The sequence below is a fragment of the Globicephala melas genome, chromosome 1 (assembly GCF_963455315.2).
Source record: "Globicephala melas chromosome 1, mGloMel1.2, whole genome shotgun sequence".
NCBI lineage: Eukaryota > Metazoa > Chordata > Mammalia > Artiodactyla > Delphinidae > Globicephala > Globicephala melas.
In genome coordinates, this window is record NC_083314.1 from 179,963,273 (window position 1) to 179,978,446 (window position 15,174).

At 45.6% G+C, this 15,174-nt stretch overlaps 3 protein-coding genes and 1 non-coding gene across 4 annotated transcripts in view; 2 read left to right on the plus strand and 2 right to left on the minus strand.

Annotated features, from left to right (window-relative positions):
• The first annotated feature begins 691 nt into the window (after positions 1–691).
• Positions 692–1,581, plus strand: LOC115864788 (small ribosomal subunit protein eS4, X isoform-like). Its single transcript, XM_030878816.3, has one exon. The coding sequence runs from the start codon at positions 740–742 to the stop codon at positions 1,529–1,531; it is 792 nt and encodes a 263-aa protein (XP_030734676.1). The 5' UTR covers positions 692–739; the 3' UTR covers positions 1,532–1,581.
• A 554-nt stretch (positions 1,582–2,135) lies between these two features.
• On the plus strand, positions 2,136–13,429 carry DFFA (DNA fragmentation factor subunit alpha). Its single transcript, XM_030878810.2, has 6 exons — positions 2,136–2,347; positions 4,570–4,731; positions 6,581–6,723; positions 11,372–11,561; positions 11,782–11,930; positions 12,875–13,429. The coding sequence occupies exons 1-6, from the start codon at positions 2,209–2,211 to the stop codon at positions 13,085–13,087; spliced, it is 996 nt and encodes a 331-aa protein (XP_030734670.1). The 5' UTR covers positions 2,136–2,208; the 3' UTR covers positions 13,088–13,429.
• The window catches only part of CENPS (centromere protein S), a 31,596-nt gene continuing 22,181 nt past the window's right edge, over positions 5,760–15,174 (minus strand). Inside the window, exon 6 of the mRNA XM_060283275.2 lies at positions 5,760–5,904. The gene's annotated coding sequence lies outside the window, so the exon portion shown is untranslated. The remainder of the gene's footprint in view (positions 5,905–15,174) is intronic.
• LOC115867339 (small nucleolar RNA SNORD77) lies at positions 13,431–13,499 on the minus strand. Its single transcript, XR_004045073.1, has one exon. It is a non-coding gene; the product is annotated as a small nucleolar RNA SNORD77 (small nucleolar RNA).

Genomic DNA, 15,174 nt, shown 5'->3' on the forward strand with positions numbered 1-15,174 from the left:
TATAGCGGTTGAGTTGTTAGATTTTAAGCTAATTGTGAAATTATACGACTGACTGATATTTATACGACTGACTGATACGACTGACTGATATTAGAACTATCAGTCAGTTACATTGCAGTTGTTTTTTGATCAATGATGGTGTATTCAAAAGGGTTGCCTCAGTTAACAATTCCTCCTACCAAACAATTTTACATGTCTTTTTCTCATAATATCTGATTTCCTTTAATAAACAAAATATGAAAGAGATTGACCCTGAATGAATACGGGCTGATAATTATTCCTTGTTTATATAGAATGCCCCCCCTTTTTTAAAAATTTTATTTATTTATTTATTTATGGCTGTGTTGGGCCTTCGTTTCTGCGCGAGGGCTTTCTCTAGTTGCGGCAAGTGGGGGCCACTCTTCATCGCGGTGCGCGGAGAATGCCCCTTTTTAAGCAAGGAAACTTTCTGATAATTTTTAAATTATTACTTTAATCTTAAATGTTAGTTTTTCAGGGGTGAAAAACACAGACTTTTCCATAAGTAACAGTATTAGAACGAAGACAAATATATTGTCAGGCAGCATCTGAACAATCTCAACAGTGATGTGGTTCGCATTTACCCTTTTGTCTCTGGTTTCTTTGAGACCTTAATGTTTAATCTAGTTATTTAAGCATTTCGTTCCGAGGTCCCAACCCAATTTGCAGAGCTGAAGCAGGGAATCGAAAGAGTGGAGCTATTTCCGTGCCTAGCGCAGCCATGGCTTGTGGTCCCAAGAAGCACCTGAAGCGCGTAGCAGCTCCAAAGCATTGGATGCTGGATAAACTGACTGGTGTGTTTGCTCCTCGTCCATCTACCGGTCCCCACAATCTGAGGGAATGTCTCCCTCTAGTTATTTTCCTAAGGAACAGACTTAAATATGCCCTAACAGGAGATGAAGTAAAGAAGATCTGCATGCAGCGTTTCGTTAAGATTGATGGCAAGGTCCGCACTGATATAACCTACCCTGCTGGTTTTATGGATGTCATCAGCATTGACAAGACTGGAGAGAATTTTCGTCTGATCTATGACACCAAGGGTCGCTTTGCTGTTCATCGTATTACACCTGAGGAGGCCAACTATAAGTTATGCAAAGTGAGAAAGGTCTTTATGGGGACAAAAGGAATCCCTCATCTGGTGACCCATGATGCTCGCACCATCCGCTACCCTGATACCCTCATCAAGGTGAATGACACCATTCAGATTGATTTGGAGACTGGCAAGATTACTGATTTCATCAAATTTGACACTGGTAACCTGTGCATGGTGACTGGAGGTGCTAACCTGGGAAGAATTGGTGTGATCACTAACCGGGAGAGACATCCTGGTTCTTTTGATGCGGTTCATGTGAAAGATGCCAACGGCAATAGCTTTGCCACGCAGCTCTCCAACATTTTTGTTATTGGCAAAGGAAACAAACCATGGATCTCTCTTCCTCGTGGAAAGGGTATCCGCCTTACCATTGCTGAGGAGAGAGACAAGAGACTGGCAGCCAAACAGAGCAGTGGATAAAATTATCTCTAAGTGACGTGATTGGGAAAGTCTTTGTACTTATAGATAATACTACATAATTAAAAGCCTCTTTAGTGTTAAAAAAAAAAAAGAGTGGAAATGTGCGAGTACCTTATGCTTCTCTGTTATGTTTTCAGCCAGACTGAAAGCTACACTCATCACTTTTTAAAACTGACTTCCTTCAGATCAGCGTGAAGGTTGGGACATTTTATAGATTTGTTCAGGTTGGAAAGGAAAAACAAATTAACACAGTACAATGACACTGCTTTATGTATTAATATCTTGCATCTATCTATATATATAGAAAGGAGTGCTGTAACAATTCAAGGGAGTATACGGGCGTGTCCTTCATAATACAAAATAAATCCCTGTTGACCTCATTTTGAACGCGCGAATGCAACTCCTTAATATAAGGCAGAAAAAAAAAAACACCTCCGGCGTCTGGATTGCGCGACCTAAGTCGGCTTTGAACCCACAGACTACAGCTCCCGGCATGCCCCCGGGGCCGCAGGGAATTAGCTGCAACTAGAACTACATCTCCCGGCGTGCCTTGGTCCCACGCGTGATTTGCTACAGCGAGAACTACAACTCCCGGCATGCCGTGGGGGTGGAGTTGGGTAGGACTCCCGCGCCCAGCCCCCCTGACGTCCCCGCGTTGGTCAGGTCAGACCCTGAAGATGACGGAGGTGGTCGGGGGACCCAGCGTTCCAGAACCCAGCGAGATCCGGGCTCTAAAGCAGTGTCTCCTGTGTCGCAACCACAGCCGGGAACAGCACGGCGTGGCGGCCTCCTGCCTCGAGGAGCTGAGGAGCAAGGGTTGGCACGGGACGGGGGCGAGGACTTGGGGGGACGGGGGCGAGGATTTGGGGGGCCGGGGCCCGGGTGAAGGGACCCGGGGAGAGGTGGGGATGTCCGGTGGGGCAAGGCGGGGTCAGGAGAGGCGACTTGGGACTTCTTGTCGCTCGAGTGGAGCCTTGGAACAGAGATGACTCAGGTGGGTATGGCGACTTAGCAGTTTCATAGCGTTTTCCGGCACTTTAACTTAATTTATCTTGTGTGAGATTCATATGGTGGAGAGGCAGACGGGAAGCAATATGCGAACTAAGACAGACTCTACTTCGGTGCCTCGCCTCAGATGACTCAGATTTTGGATCGAACTCAGTCCACTGTATTCCTGCCACTCAGGCTCCCTAAGGTTGTACTGGGTCCCCCAGCTGAGCCTATGGCGGGGTGGGAGCGGGTTTCCACAGTCAGCTCTGGCAGGTACCTGTGCGGTAAAGAGGGAGCTGTTACCGACCATCCGGGAGGGCCAGACAAGGAACGTCTGTTGTGAGTGACCGAGCTGACAGAAATTCTGAGCCGCACACCGTTACTAGCTGCCTGACCTTGCACTTAACCATCTCTCCATCCCCAGTTTTCTCATCAGCAAAGTGGGTGTATTTCCAGCCCTGATCCACAGGATTGGGACTCTGGAAGGAGATGAGATATTCAAATGACTTACACGTTGCTGGCCTGTAGCAGTAAATTGCTTACCCAAAGAAGTTATATTGGTTAAACGTGTGTGTCATCCCCGGGCATGTAGTGGACGTGTGTGTCAGCGTGTTCAGGGCTTCCTCCCAGGGTCACCAAGCCCAATAGGTATCAGACAGATGTCTTTCAGAGATGCAGGAACAGCCAAAGCACTGTAAATGCTTTAGTGACATGGTTTTTTCCATATAAGTGTTTACATATTTTTTGCTTGGCATGAAGTTGCTTAAGTTTTAGTGCCCCATCCGTGCAGTGGCTGGATGCATTTGGCACAGAGGCTTATGTAAGTGCTTGTGTTTCTGGAGCTCGGCCTATACAAGGCTTGCTGTTCTATTTGGGTGGAAGACAGCATTGCCCAATGATCTTTGTAGTCTCTTGGCTACTTCTCTGCCTACTCTAGTCCCATTAGCATTTTAGGCATTGCCATTACTAAATGGGATGGTACAGACCTGCCCTGGACAAAGCCTCTTGCCCAGTGATCATAAAGATGAAAAGCTACTGTTACAAACTTCTGCCTTCTGCTTCTCTTATACTTTCCTATAGGTTAGTAAGGCTGCCAAGAAAGATACTGTGAGAACATAAAGTCATTTTTTTTTCTTTTCTTTTTTATAATTTTCTTCTCTTTTTCTCTTTTTTCTTTGTGACATTTGACACATGGGAGAATTTGAGTAGACCACTGAGGAAATGAATGAAAGACTGCTTGTTCTCAAGGAATCAAATCAGACTTTGGTTTGTTGTTCATCCAAGTAAAGGCTCAAGTGCATCCTAATGTGGGTGTAGAGTAGCTGGAAGAAAAACACATTTTCCAGAGCCAGAGTGTGTGGGTTGAAATGCCGGCTCTGCCACTTACTGTGTGACCTTGGGCAAATTACTTAACTTCTCTGAGCCTTGGGCTTGACATCCATAAAAATGGGAGTAACAATAGTATCTGCGTTATAGGATTTTTAGGAGATTAAATGCTGTATGTGAAAAGCACTTAGTACAGTACCAGGGACATGGTAAGTGTTATATTAGTACTAGTGGTCATCATTATAGTTATTATAGTTATTATTACCAGGGATTTTTCTAGGCTCTGGGGGCATACTTTTTTAAAAAAATTTATTTTTGGCTGCACTGGGTCTTCATTGCTGCGTGGGGGCTTTCTCTAGTTGAGGCAAGCGGGGGCTACTCTTCACTGCGGTGCGCGGGCTTCTCATTGCAGTGGCTTCTCTTGTTGCGGAGCACAGGTTCTAGGCGTGCGGGTTTCAGTAGTTGTGGCACACGGGCTCAGCAGTTCTGGCTCGCGGGCTCTAGAGCACAGGCTCAGTAGTTGTGGCACGTGGGCTTAGTTGCTCCGTGGCATGTGGGATCTCCTCGGACCAGGGCTCAAACCTGTGTCCCATGCATTGGCAGACAGATTCTTAACCACTGTGCCACCAGGGAAGTCCCAGGGCATACATATTGAGAGTGCAAGGACAGATGTAATTTCCCTATGGATACTTGTCAATTACCAAATATTTTATTCCTCTCAGCTTGTGACATTCTGGCCATTGACAAGTCCCTGGCACCAGTCACCCTGGTCCTGGCAGAGGATGGCACCATAGTGGATGATGACGATTACTTCCTGTGTCTTCCTGCCAATACTAAGTTTGTGGCACTGGCTGGGAATGAGAAGTGGGCGTACAACAATTCAGGTAAGAAATGCTGGCCGTATATACTATATACCATCCATCATGATTTATTTTACTACATAGGCACCTGGTTGCTGTTTGGTTGGCTGTTTTAAGCATTTATGCAGCAAACGTTTACTGAGCACCTTCTGTATACCAGAGCGGTGCTGAGTCTGGGGATGAAGATGAATGAGACGGGCTCAGTTCTCAAATAACTCACAGACCGACAACAACTAAAACGCAGCAAGGGAGAGAGATCTGTGCCGCAGGTTGGGTCAGACTGTCTGGTCTGAATCCTGGCTCTGCCATTTACTAGCCATGTGACCTTGAGCAAATTATCTAACATTTCAGCCCCGTATTGAGATAATAATTACAGTACCTGTCTCCTAGCGTTGTTGTAAGGATACTAGAGCATAGTACATATCAAGCCAGGGCTTCTCAACAGTCCTACTGACATTTTGGGCCGGAGAATTCTTTGTTGTGGGGTTGCTGTCCTGTGTCTTGCAGGATGTTTAGCAGCATCACTGGCCTTTACCTGCTAGGTGTCAGTAGCATCTCCTCACCCTAATTGTGACAACCAAAAATGCCTCTAGACATTGTCAAATGTCTACTGGGGGTGGGATGGGCAAAATCACTCCCAGTTGAGAGCCACTGATAGAAAGCATTTAGATCTTACCTGGTACACAGTAAGACAAATAAATATTACCTGTCACCATCATTAGCATCATCCTCACTGGAGATACAAAGGGAACTAATATTGACGGGCAAGGATCAAAGAGCTAAAGAAGTGTCTTGAGGAAAGTCCCTAGGCCACTAAAGTGAGGAAGTCACCCTTCAGCGATGGCTTTCCCAGCCACCTTTGTACTTGGGCCCAAGGGACAGCGAACAGTGGCTGCAGCTGCTCCAGTCAAGGATAAGACCCATCCCCAAGCACAGGAGAAGCGCTGATGAGGATGAATGTTTTTGCATACAGAAATAGAACACACCCACAGACACAAAAACTAACCTAGGGCTTCCCTGGTGGCGCAGTGGTTGAGAATCCGCCTGCCGATGCGGGGGACGCGGGTTCGTGCCCCGGTCCGGGAGGATCCCACATGCCGTGGAGCGGCTGGGCCCGTGAGCCATGGCCGCTGGGCCTGCGCATCCGGAGCCTGTGCTCTGCGACTGGAGAGGCCACAGCAGTGAGAGGTCCGCGTACTGCAAAAAAAAAAAAAAAAAAAAAAACTAACCTAAAGGGAAGTGTGACAGTATCCTGCGTATGCATAAGCATACATTAGATTTAAGTGGCTTCCTTCCATAAAAGAATACAGAGCACTTTCACACAGAAATAAATGGAAGATGGGGACTTCCCCGGTGGTCCACTGGTAAAAAAAATCCACCTTCCAATGAAGGGGATGTGGGTTCGATCCCTGGTCAGGGAACTAAGGTCCCATATGCCACGGGGCAACTAAGCCCTCGCGCCACAGCTACTGAGCCTGCACGCCACAACTAGAGAGCCCACACGCCACAACTAGAGAGCTCACGTGCCACAAACTACAGAGCCCATGTGCTCTGGAGCCCACGCGCCACAACTAGAGAGAAGCCCACGCACCGCAGCGAATGATCCCTCATGCCAAAGATCCCCGCATGCTGCAGCCAAAAAAAAAAAAAAGAAAGAAATGGAAGATGGAACAAGAGGGAAAATTAAGGTCCTAGATGGGGATTGGCTTCCCCATGAATCCCTGAGAAAAGGTGCTTCCTTCACCATCTAAATTATTCTAAGTGATCTGTCGGAAGGATGTGCCGACATCCTCGAGGTCTGAGTTGGAGGAGCAAGTGAAAACAGCACTTCCGGTTAATCTGACTCTGACCGGCATTTTCTCCCATGTATCAGATGGAGGTACGGCTTGGATTACCCAAGAGTCCTTTGACAGAGATGAAACAGACAGCGGGGCAGGGTTGAAGTGGAAGAATGTGGCCAGGCAGCTGAAAGAAGACCTGTCCAGCATCATCCTCCTGTCCGAGGAGGACCTCCAGGTAAGCCTCCTCCACAACCCATAGCCACGTTCCTCCAGCCTGTGCTTCCCCCAGCGCCTTAGTTGCCATGCATCCTGCCATAATAATTTCCTTGCTTCTTAATTTTTAAGTAATTCTTAGATGACAACCAAGGTTCTTCATTTTCTAATTCTCTCACCTAGAGTAGGAAATTTTCACCCCTCACCCTGCATCAGAATCACCAGTGGAGCTTTCTAAAAACACAGACGCCAAGGCCCCACCTAGACCCATTAGGCCCAAGGCGTGGGTCAAGGATATACTGCTAAAGAATGCAGATTAAATCTTAGCTCCATCTCTATGACTTTGAACCGGTAACTTAGCCTCCCTGCTTATGTTTCCTCTCCAGTAGAATTAGGATAAAAATAGTATTGTTAACTCAAAAAAATATTTATTGAGCCCCTGTCCTCTGCCTGACACAGTTCTATGCACAGGGGTGCAATGGTGAACAAGCCAGACACAGTCCCTGCTCTAATGGAACTCAAGTCCTGGTGGAAGGAGGCAGACAAAATAAGCAGCATGTCAGACAGGGCAGTGTGCCAAGAGTGGCGGGAAGGCTCCTGGAAGGAGGCGACCTTGTGATTTTTTACACTTGTATATTTATTGTGAATAAATCATATTAATGCTTTCACATGGTTCAAAATCCAAGAGGTATAGAAGGATACACAGGTAGCCAGAAAGTAAGACAACCCAAATGTCCGTCAGCTGATAACTAGATAAATACAATGTGGTATATCCAAACAATGGACTATATTAGTCAGCCATAAAAAGGAATGGAGTATTAATACATGCTACAGCATGGATAAAACTTGAAAACATTATGCTAAGTGAAAGAAGCCAGACATGAAAGGCCACATATTTTATGATTGCATTTATATGAAATGGCCAGAATACACAAGTCCATAGAAGTAGAAGGTAGATTAGTGGTTGCCTAGGGATGGGGTTGGTGGGGAGTTTTGAGGAGGAATAAGGAGGAACTACTAATGGGTCCAGTTCTTTCTGGGTTGGTGAATATGTTCTAAGACTGATTGTGGTGGTGATTGCACTATCACAAGAAGACCACTAATTATACTGAAACCCACTGAATTATATATTTTATATGGGTGAATTGTATAGTATATTAACTATATCTCGATAAAGCTGGGCTTTTGGGGGCTTTTTTTGGCCACGGGGCATGTGGGATCTTAGTTCCCCGACCAGGAATTGAAGCCACGTCTCCTGCATTGGAAGCATGGAGTCTTAACCACTGGACCATCAGGGAAATCCCTCAATTAAGCTGTTTAGAAAAAAAAGGATATACAGGAAAAGTCTGACTCCTGCCTCCAGCCACCCAACTTCCCCTTCCTGGAGACAACCAATCTGTCAGTTTTCCATTCCAGAGATATTTTATATACAAACAAATACATAAGTGTTTTCACCTCCTCCCCTATATCACACAGGTGGAAGCATCTCTACTCTGTTTTATTTTTTTTTTAATTTATTTATTTATTTTTGGCTGTGTTGGGTCTTCGTTGCTGAGCGCAGGCTTTCTCTAGTTGCAGTGAGCGGGGCCACTCATCATTGTGGTGCGCGGGCTTCTCATTGCAGTGGCTTCTCGTTGCAGAGCATGGGCTCTAAGCACACAGGCTTCAGTAGTTGTGGCACACGGGCTCAGTAGTTGTGGCTCCTGGGCTCTAGAGCACAGGCTCAGTAGTTCTGGCACACGGGCTTAGTTGCTCCACAGCATGTGGGATCTTCCCGGACCAGGGCTCAAACGCGTGACTCCTGCATTGGCAGGCAGATTCTTAACCACTGTGCCACCAGGGAAGCCCTCTGCTCTGTCTTAAAGAAAGATTTGGAAAGTATTCCAGATCAGTTTATAAAAGACATCCTCACCTCTTTTTCACCACTGCATAATATTCCATTTCATGTCTGTACCATGACTTATTTAATGAGACTCCCCCACTGGGGGACATGTGGGTGTCATCAGTCTTGCTCTTCTAGTCAGTGGTGCAAAAAGCTTAGATCAGTGTCATTTTTCACACATGCTTGTGCATAGAATAAATCCATAGAATTTAGTTGAGAAACATTGGCAGGTCCCAAGAGGAGACCCTGAAGGACAAGAGGAAGCTTGTCATGGAAAGGTTGGGGCCAGAGTGTTCCAGGCAGAGGGAGGGCAGGAGCAAGCTTGATTTTTTTTCTTTCTTGTTTTTTCTTTTTCTTATTTATTTATTTATTTATTTATTTTTGCAGTATGTGGGCCTCTCACTGTTGTGGCCTCTCCCACTGCGGAGCACAGATTCCGGACACGCAGGCTCAGTGGCCATGGCTCACGGGCCTAGCCACTCCGCGGCACGTGGGATCTTCCCAGACCAGGGCACGAACCCGTGTCCCCTGCATTGGCAGGCGGACTCTCAACCACTGCGCCACCAGGGAAGCCCTGTTTTTTCTTTTTTATGAAACAGAAAGGGGGGACTTCCCTGGCGGTCCAGTGGTTAAGACTCTGCGCTTCCACTGCAGGGGGTGTAGGTTCGATCCCTGGTTGGGGAATTAAGATTCCACATGCCCTGTGGCCAAAAAAAAAAAGAAACAGAAAGGGGTCATGAGATCCCTTCCCATCCCAACAGACTAGTATATTATGATACCCCTAGAATAAGGAGCACAGCAGTCCTTACCAAAATAGGGATACCAGAATATCAGTGAGCCTGGCCCTGACAGCTAGGCTCCACAGGGAAGCTTAGGACAGGAGCTGGCAGAGGCTGGCCATGCGACAGGTAGAGGAAAGGTACCACCATCTCGGGGACCATGGGGAGTGAGAACAGATGGGAGGGAAGGGAGGAGCCCAGGGATCAATTACACAGCGTCCTGAGGATTAGAACTGACTGATCCTTGGGACGTTATTAACTGCTCTTGCCTCATTTTCCTAATCTGGTATGGTGGTGGTAATACTAGTACTTACCTCAGAAGGTTTGTACCTCTTGAATTTTGAGCCTTATGAATGTATATTAATACTACTTGTTCGAAAATTGATGCAATATGAAAGTTAAGGATAACTCATAAAGTCACCTCTTCAAAGAGGCCTTTCCCAATCTAGAGCAGCCCACCTCGTCACTTTCTGTCCTAAGCGTTTTACATCAATTTTCTCACTGATACATAGTAAGTGCTTGAGAAATGCAAACGCTTATTATTGTATTTCTTATTAAGCTCCATATTCTAATCTGCAGCTGAAGTTAGATTTACTCTCCAAGAATTTCAACAGTTTGATCTTTCTCTTATGAAGACTATTTTATTTTTTATTATTTTTTAAATTATTATTTTTTTAAATTTATTTTTGTCTGCCTTGGGTCTTCATTGCAAGCACGTGGGCTTTCTCTACTTGTGGCGAGCAGGGGCTACTCTTCGTTGCAGCGCACGGGCTTCTCATTGCGGTGGCTTCTCTTGTTGCGGAGCACGGGCTGTAGGTGCGCAGGCTTCAGTTGTGGGATGAGGGCTCAGTAGCTGTGGCGCACGGGCTTAGTTGCTCCACGACATATGGGATCTTCCCAGACAAGGGCTCAAACCCGTGTCCCCTGAATTGGCAGGCGGATTCTTAACCACTGCGCCACCAGGGAAGCCCTGAAGACTATTTTTAATCTAATGCTGTATATGCCAGAAGATTGAGCCTTCTTAAGATCTAGGGTATGATAAGTGAGGTCTCCCTTATTTCACAGACTGAACACGTCGTTTAAAAGCTGAGTAGTTTATATTTGAAAAATAGTCGTTCAAAGTACGAACATGTATAATAAAAATGTTTAACGTTAAAATCATCAGAAAGAGGGGCTTCCCTGGTGGCGCAGTGGTTGAGTCCGCCTGCCGATGCAGGGGACACGGGTTTGTGCCCCGGTCCAGGAAGATCCCACATGCGCGGAGCGGCTGGGCCCGTGAGCCAAGGCCGCTGGGCCTGCGCATCCGGAGCCTGTGCTCCACAGTGGGAGGGGCCCCAACAGTGAGAGGCCCGCGTACCGCAAAAAAAAAAAAAAAAAAAATCATCAGAAAGACTTTTGCTTGAAATAGCCTCATACTGATTCATTGTACAAGTGATCATACACCTCCTCCTTTATATTCTGTACAATGTACAATGGGTTATTTAATATCAGGATTTTGTTTTAATTTTTATTTGGTGTATAGTTATTTAAAATATTGTTTTAGTTTCTGCTGTACAGCAAAGTGAATCAGTTATACATATACATATATCCACTCTTTTTTAGATTCTTTTCCCAAATAGGTCATTATGGAGTATTGAGTAGAGTTCCCTGTGCTGTACAGTAGGTCATTATTAGTTATCTATTTTGTATATAGTAGTGTGTATATGTCAATCCCAGTCTCCCAGTTTATCCCTCCTCTCCCTCCCCCCCAGTAACCATAAGTTTGTTTTCTACATCTGTGACTCTATTTCTGTTTGTTTTTAATAAGGCACTAAGGCAATATTTTCCTAATTTTTTCACCAGAGGAAAACTGAAAAAATTACATGCCTCTTTCCTGACTTTCAGGCAGCCATATTAGGTAACTTTGGGAACTAGATGTAATGAGTCTGCGAAATTGATGTATTTGAGAGCTATAACATCACGTTTAGAAAGTACTTTCCGATTTCTTAAAGTCCGTATTTGTTTGTCAGATGCTTATTGATGTCCCATGTTCAGAGCTGGCTCAGGAACTCAGCCAAAGTCGTGTCGCAGTCCAGGGGCTCCAGAACACCCTCCAGCAGGTCCTTGACCAGAGAGAGGAAGCCCGTCAGTCCAAGCAGCTCTTGGAGCTTTACCTCCGGGCTTTGGAGAAGGAGGGCAGCATCCTGTTGAAGCAGCAAGGTAGGATTCATCGGCTGGGGGAGTTACACTGAGAACTCAGTAGAGCCTCTCCTTGAGAGAGAGCCAGATGCTTACCATGTGGTCAAGAACAGTGAAACCACAGCTGCTGGCATCTTGAGATGACAGGCTTCGGTCTGCCCAGCTGCCTGCTCTGGCTGGATGTTGGTATGGCTGTACGTGTACATGGTGTGCTGATCTCTGTCTCACATCTGCTTTGCAGAGTCCAAAGCTGGCCTCGGTGATGAGAGGGATGCAGTTGACACGGGTATTGGAGAGAGCTCCTCCGAAACTGCACTTACGAGCCAGATCCTTAATGCGCTGAAGGAGAAACCCGCGCCAGAGCTGAGTTTGTCTAGTAAAGATTTGGAGGTGGGCGAGCACCAGGGACCCTGACCTTTGCAAGGAGAGGCTTGTATCAGGTTTTTTTCACCTCTGCAGACCTTGAATCATAGCTGTCAATTTGCCCATTATTATGCAAAGCATTTGCAAACATCTCATTTAATCCAAATCTTAAACAAAATGGGTGCCCTCCCTCAGATCATCAAACATTATTTTCTGATCCAAAGTAGGTAATGAAATGTCTGACCCCGACAGGGAGGAATAGCAGGACTCAGGCTTCTGAGATGCATCTGTCAGTGGTTGAAAAAGATCCATAGGCCATAGAAGCACATAAAATATCCTTGAGAGAGGCCCACTCGAGGGGATCATCTTGTGCCCTCAGACCAGGGAACTGGAGGCTTGATGAAGGGAACACATCAAAGTGGGTGCTCCTTCTTTCTTTCCTTTTTTTTGGGGGGGGATTTGCTGTAGCTTGTGTTTTTGTTTCATCAGTTGTTTCACAGTTATTTTATTTTTATTTTTTATTTTATTTTTGGCCATGGCAAGTGGCATGTGGGATCTTAGTTCCCCGACCAGAGATAGAACCTGTGCCCCCTGCAGTGGGAGTGCAGAATCTTAACCACTGGGCTGCCAGGGAAGTCCCTGGGTGCTCCTTCTTATGCTTCACCCTTGCCCCTGTTCCCAGTACTTCCTTGGTGTAGCTAGAAGGGAAAGAAGCTGCACTGACTTGAGCTTGGCTAAATTTCCTGTGAGCGGAGGACTTTATTGTTGCTCCAAGTAAACTACTCTCTAGATGTCCTTTCCTGTTGGTGTTGTATGGTGAGAAGAGGCCTGTGACAATTGAATATGAAGGAGACCTGGCATTTCAGCATAAAGACATGACATAGACTGATACTGCCGATTCTCACCCCCCTAAAGAAAATTACGAGAGCAGCAGAGGTGCTGGTTCTTAATGGTTCTTACTCTTGCCGCAGTTGGTTGCCAAGGAGGACCCTAAAGCACTGGCTGTTGCTTTGAACTGGGACATAAAGAAGACGGAAGCTGTTCAACAGACCTGTAATCAGGAACTCAGCCTGCGCCTCCAGCAGGTACAGAGCTTGTATTCTCTGAGGAGCATTTCAGCAAGGAGGAGTTCGCTGCCTGGAGAAGTGCAGAATCCCAAACAAGCCAGACGAGACCCCACATAGCCGGCAGCCAGAAGCATGCCAAAGAAAACCAGTGTGACCAGTGTCAGTGTCAGTAAATACCTTCAGCCTAACCTTTGTAGCTCCCTACATACTCCTCTACCCCCTGCCTTCGAGAATGTTCTCCTGGAACAGGCTGGAAGACAGGCTTCATGCCCTTTCCAGAAAAGCTATTCCAGATCTCCACATGGACTCTCTGACCTATTTTGAACCATAGAGCTGCACCAGCAATATCCCACCTCCTCTAACTGCAAGTTCTTATGTTCTCTGACAGTGGTTGTAAAGGGCAGGGAAAAGAAATTGTCATATTTCAGACCCACTATTTTTTTTTTTAACTTTTTTTTTCTTCTACATCAGATAAATGGTATATCTCTTTCAAGATTCAATCTGTTGAACTATGCAACCATCATAGTAATAGACCCACTATTCTTATTCTAAAGATGGAACTGCAGAATTTTAAACACAAAATAACAGTAGAGAAGATGACATATCAGAGTGTTGATTATGGCCACAAACTTGTTTCTCAAGTTAAGGAATTTTTTCGTTTGTTTTAAAGGCACGTATTAAATTTGCAGACCATAGGGACATACGGAGAGTAATTCACCATTTCTAATATCTAATTCAGTATTGTGAAATTATATGCATTACCACAGTGAAACTTTTCAGTTTTCTAATGTGTTTTATCAGCAGGGGGTATAAAACGGTCATTAAATCAGTCTCCATGAGATATGACTCCAGGTCTCTCTGGGTGCAAAGCAGAGACTTCTGGTTTATATTCCCCGTTTCTGTACAAGCTTGTTCTTCGGGTTTTGTAATCTACAATGCAGTCTCTTTGCAGGGAAAAGATAATTAGTTACTGACTTATTTGACTTACTTTTTAAGCATACTTAGAGGAAAACAGAATGCTATTAACAGATACATTGGCTAATTATTAAGTAAAGAAATATAACGATAAGTAAGTCCTAGGGCGAGGGAGAGGTACAGAAAACAAACAGAACAAAAAGAACTGTTTCCTTCTGCTGTGCCCTTCCTCAAGGAGGACTCACACCTATGCAGCGTGCTCTTACTAATGCCTTACGTATTTGGTTCTCACTTATTAGCCCCAATATTTCTTTTTTAATAGCATATTTTATAATGCCTTCTTAATTATCCTTAAATGAAAGCCAGAGCTGATAACCTACCTATGTGCATACCTTCATCAACATAATACCCCCAAATGTAGTATTTCAGAAGAAATAAAGGAAAATAATTTCCAACAAAATGGTGTGTATCTCAGTGTCACTTTCTGGAGATGACCATACGAAAGGCACAATGAAGCTGTCGGATGCGTGTACTTACCCACTGAATTACTGTGAATCTGTTAAGAGGCAGCCAGGCGCGGTGTGTAGTGACTGTCAACTCAAATACCACAAGCAGCATTGCCCTTTATAATGGGATTTCCCAAAACAGTGATGTTCTGGACAGAGTAACACAGCTATCCTCGATTTACAAGGTGGCTGCATTCTTGACAGATCCAGGGAACGTTAAAACTGGAAAAAATACTTTGTATTTACATATAAAAGAGAATTAGGTTTGGGGCTAATTTGGAAGAGGTTTTCATCCCTATGATGTATTTACATATAAAAGAGAATTAGGTTTGGGGCTAATTTGGAAGAGGTTTTCATCCCTAGGAACATCCAGAATGACATATAAAAGTCAGGTGGGGGCGGGGCTTCCCTGGAGGTGCAGTGGTTGAGAGTCCGCCTGCCGATGCAGGGGACACAGGTTCGTGCCCTGGTCCGGGAAGATCCCACATGCCGCGGAGCGGCTGGGCCCGTGAGCCACGGCCACTGAGCCTGCAAGTCTGGAGCCTGTGCTCCGCAACGGGAGAGGCCACAACAGTGAGAGGCCCGCGTACCGCAAAAAAAAAAGGTAGGGGGAAAAAAGTCACGTGGGATATGGGATGATTCTTCATTGTGTGGAACAGTCATGTGCTTTGCAGGAAGAGGAGCATCCTACATCCTACCCCACCCACTCAATGCCAGTAGCAACCTCCAGGTATTGAGGCAACTGAAAACAGCCCCACACATTTTCAGAATGCCCCTGGAGGG

Excerpts from the sequence above, each read along its gene's own strand:
- LOC115864788 (XM_030878816.3), top strand. The coding sequence starts at position 740 with ATGGCTTGTGGTCCCAAGAAGCACCTGAAGCGCGTAGCAGCTCCAAAG.
- DFFA (XM_030878810.2), top strand. The coding sequence starts at position 2,209 with ATGACGGAGGTGGTCGGGGGACCCAGCGTTCCAGAACCCAGCGAGATC. Across the intron at positions 2,348-4,569 it reads CGAGGAGCTGAGGAGCAAGG|CTTGTGACATTCTGGCCATT; the intron begins GTTGGCACGGGA and ends TATTCCTCTCAG. Across the intron at positions 11,931-12,874 it reads TGTCTAGTAAAGATTTGGAG|TTGGTTGCCAAGGAGGACCC; the intron begins GTGGGCGAGCAC and ends CTCTTGCCGCAG.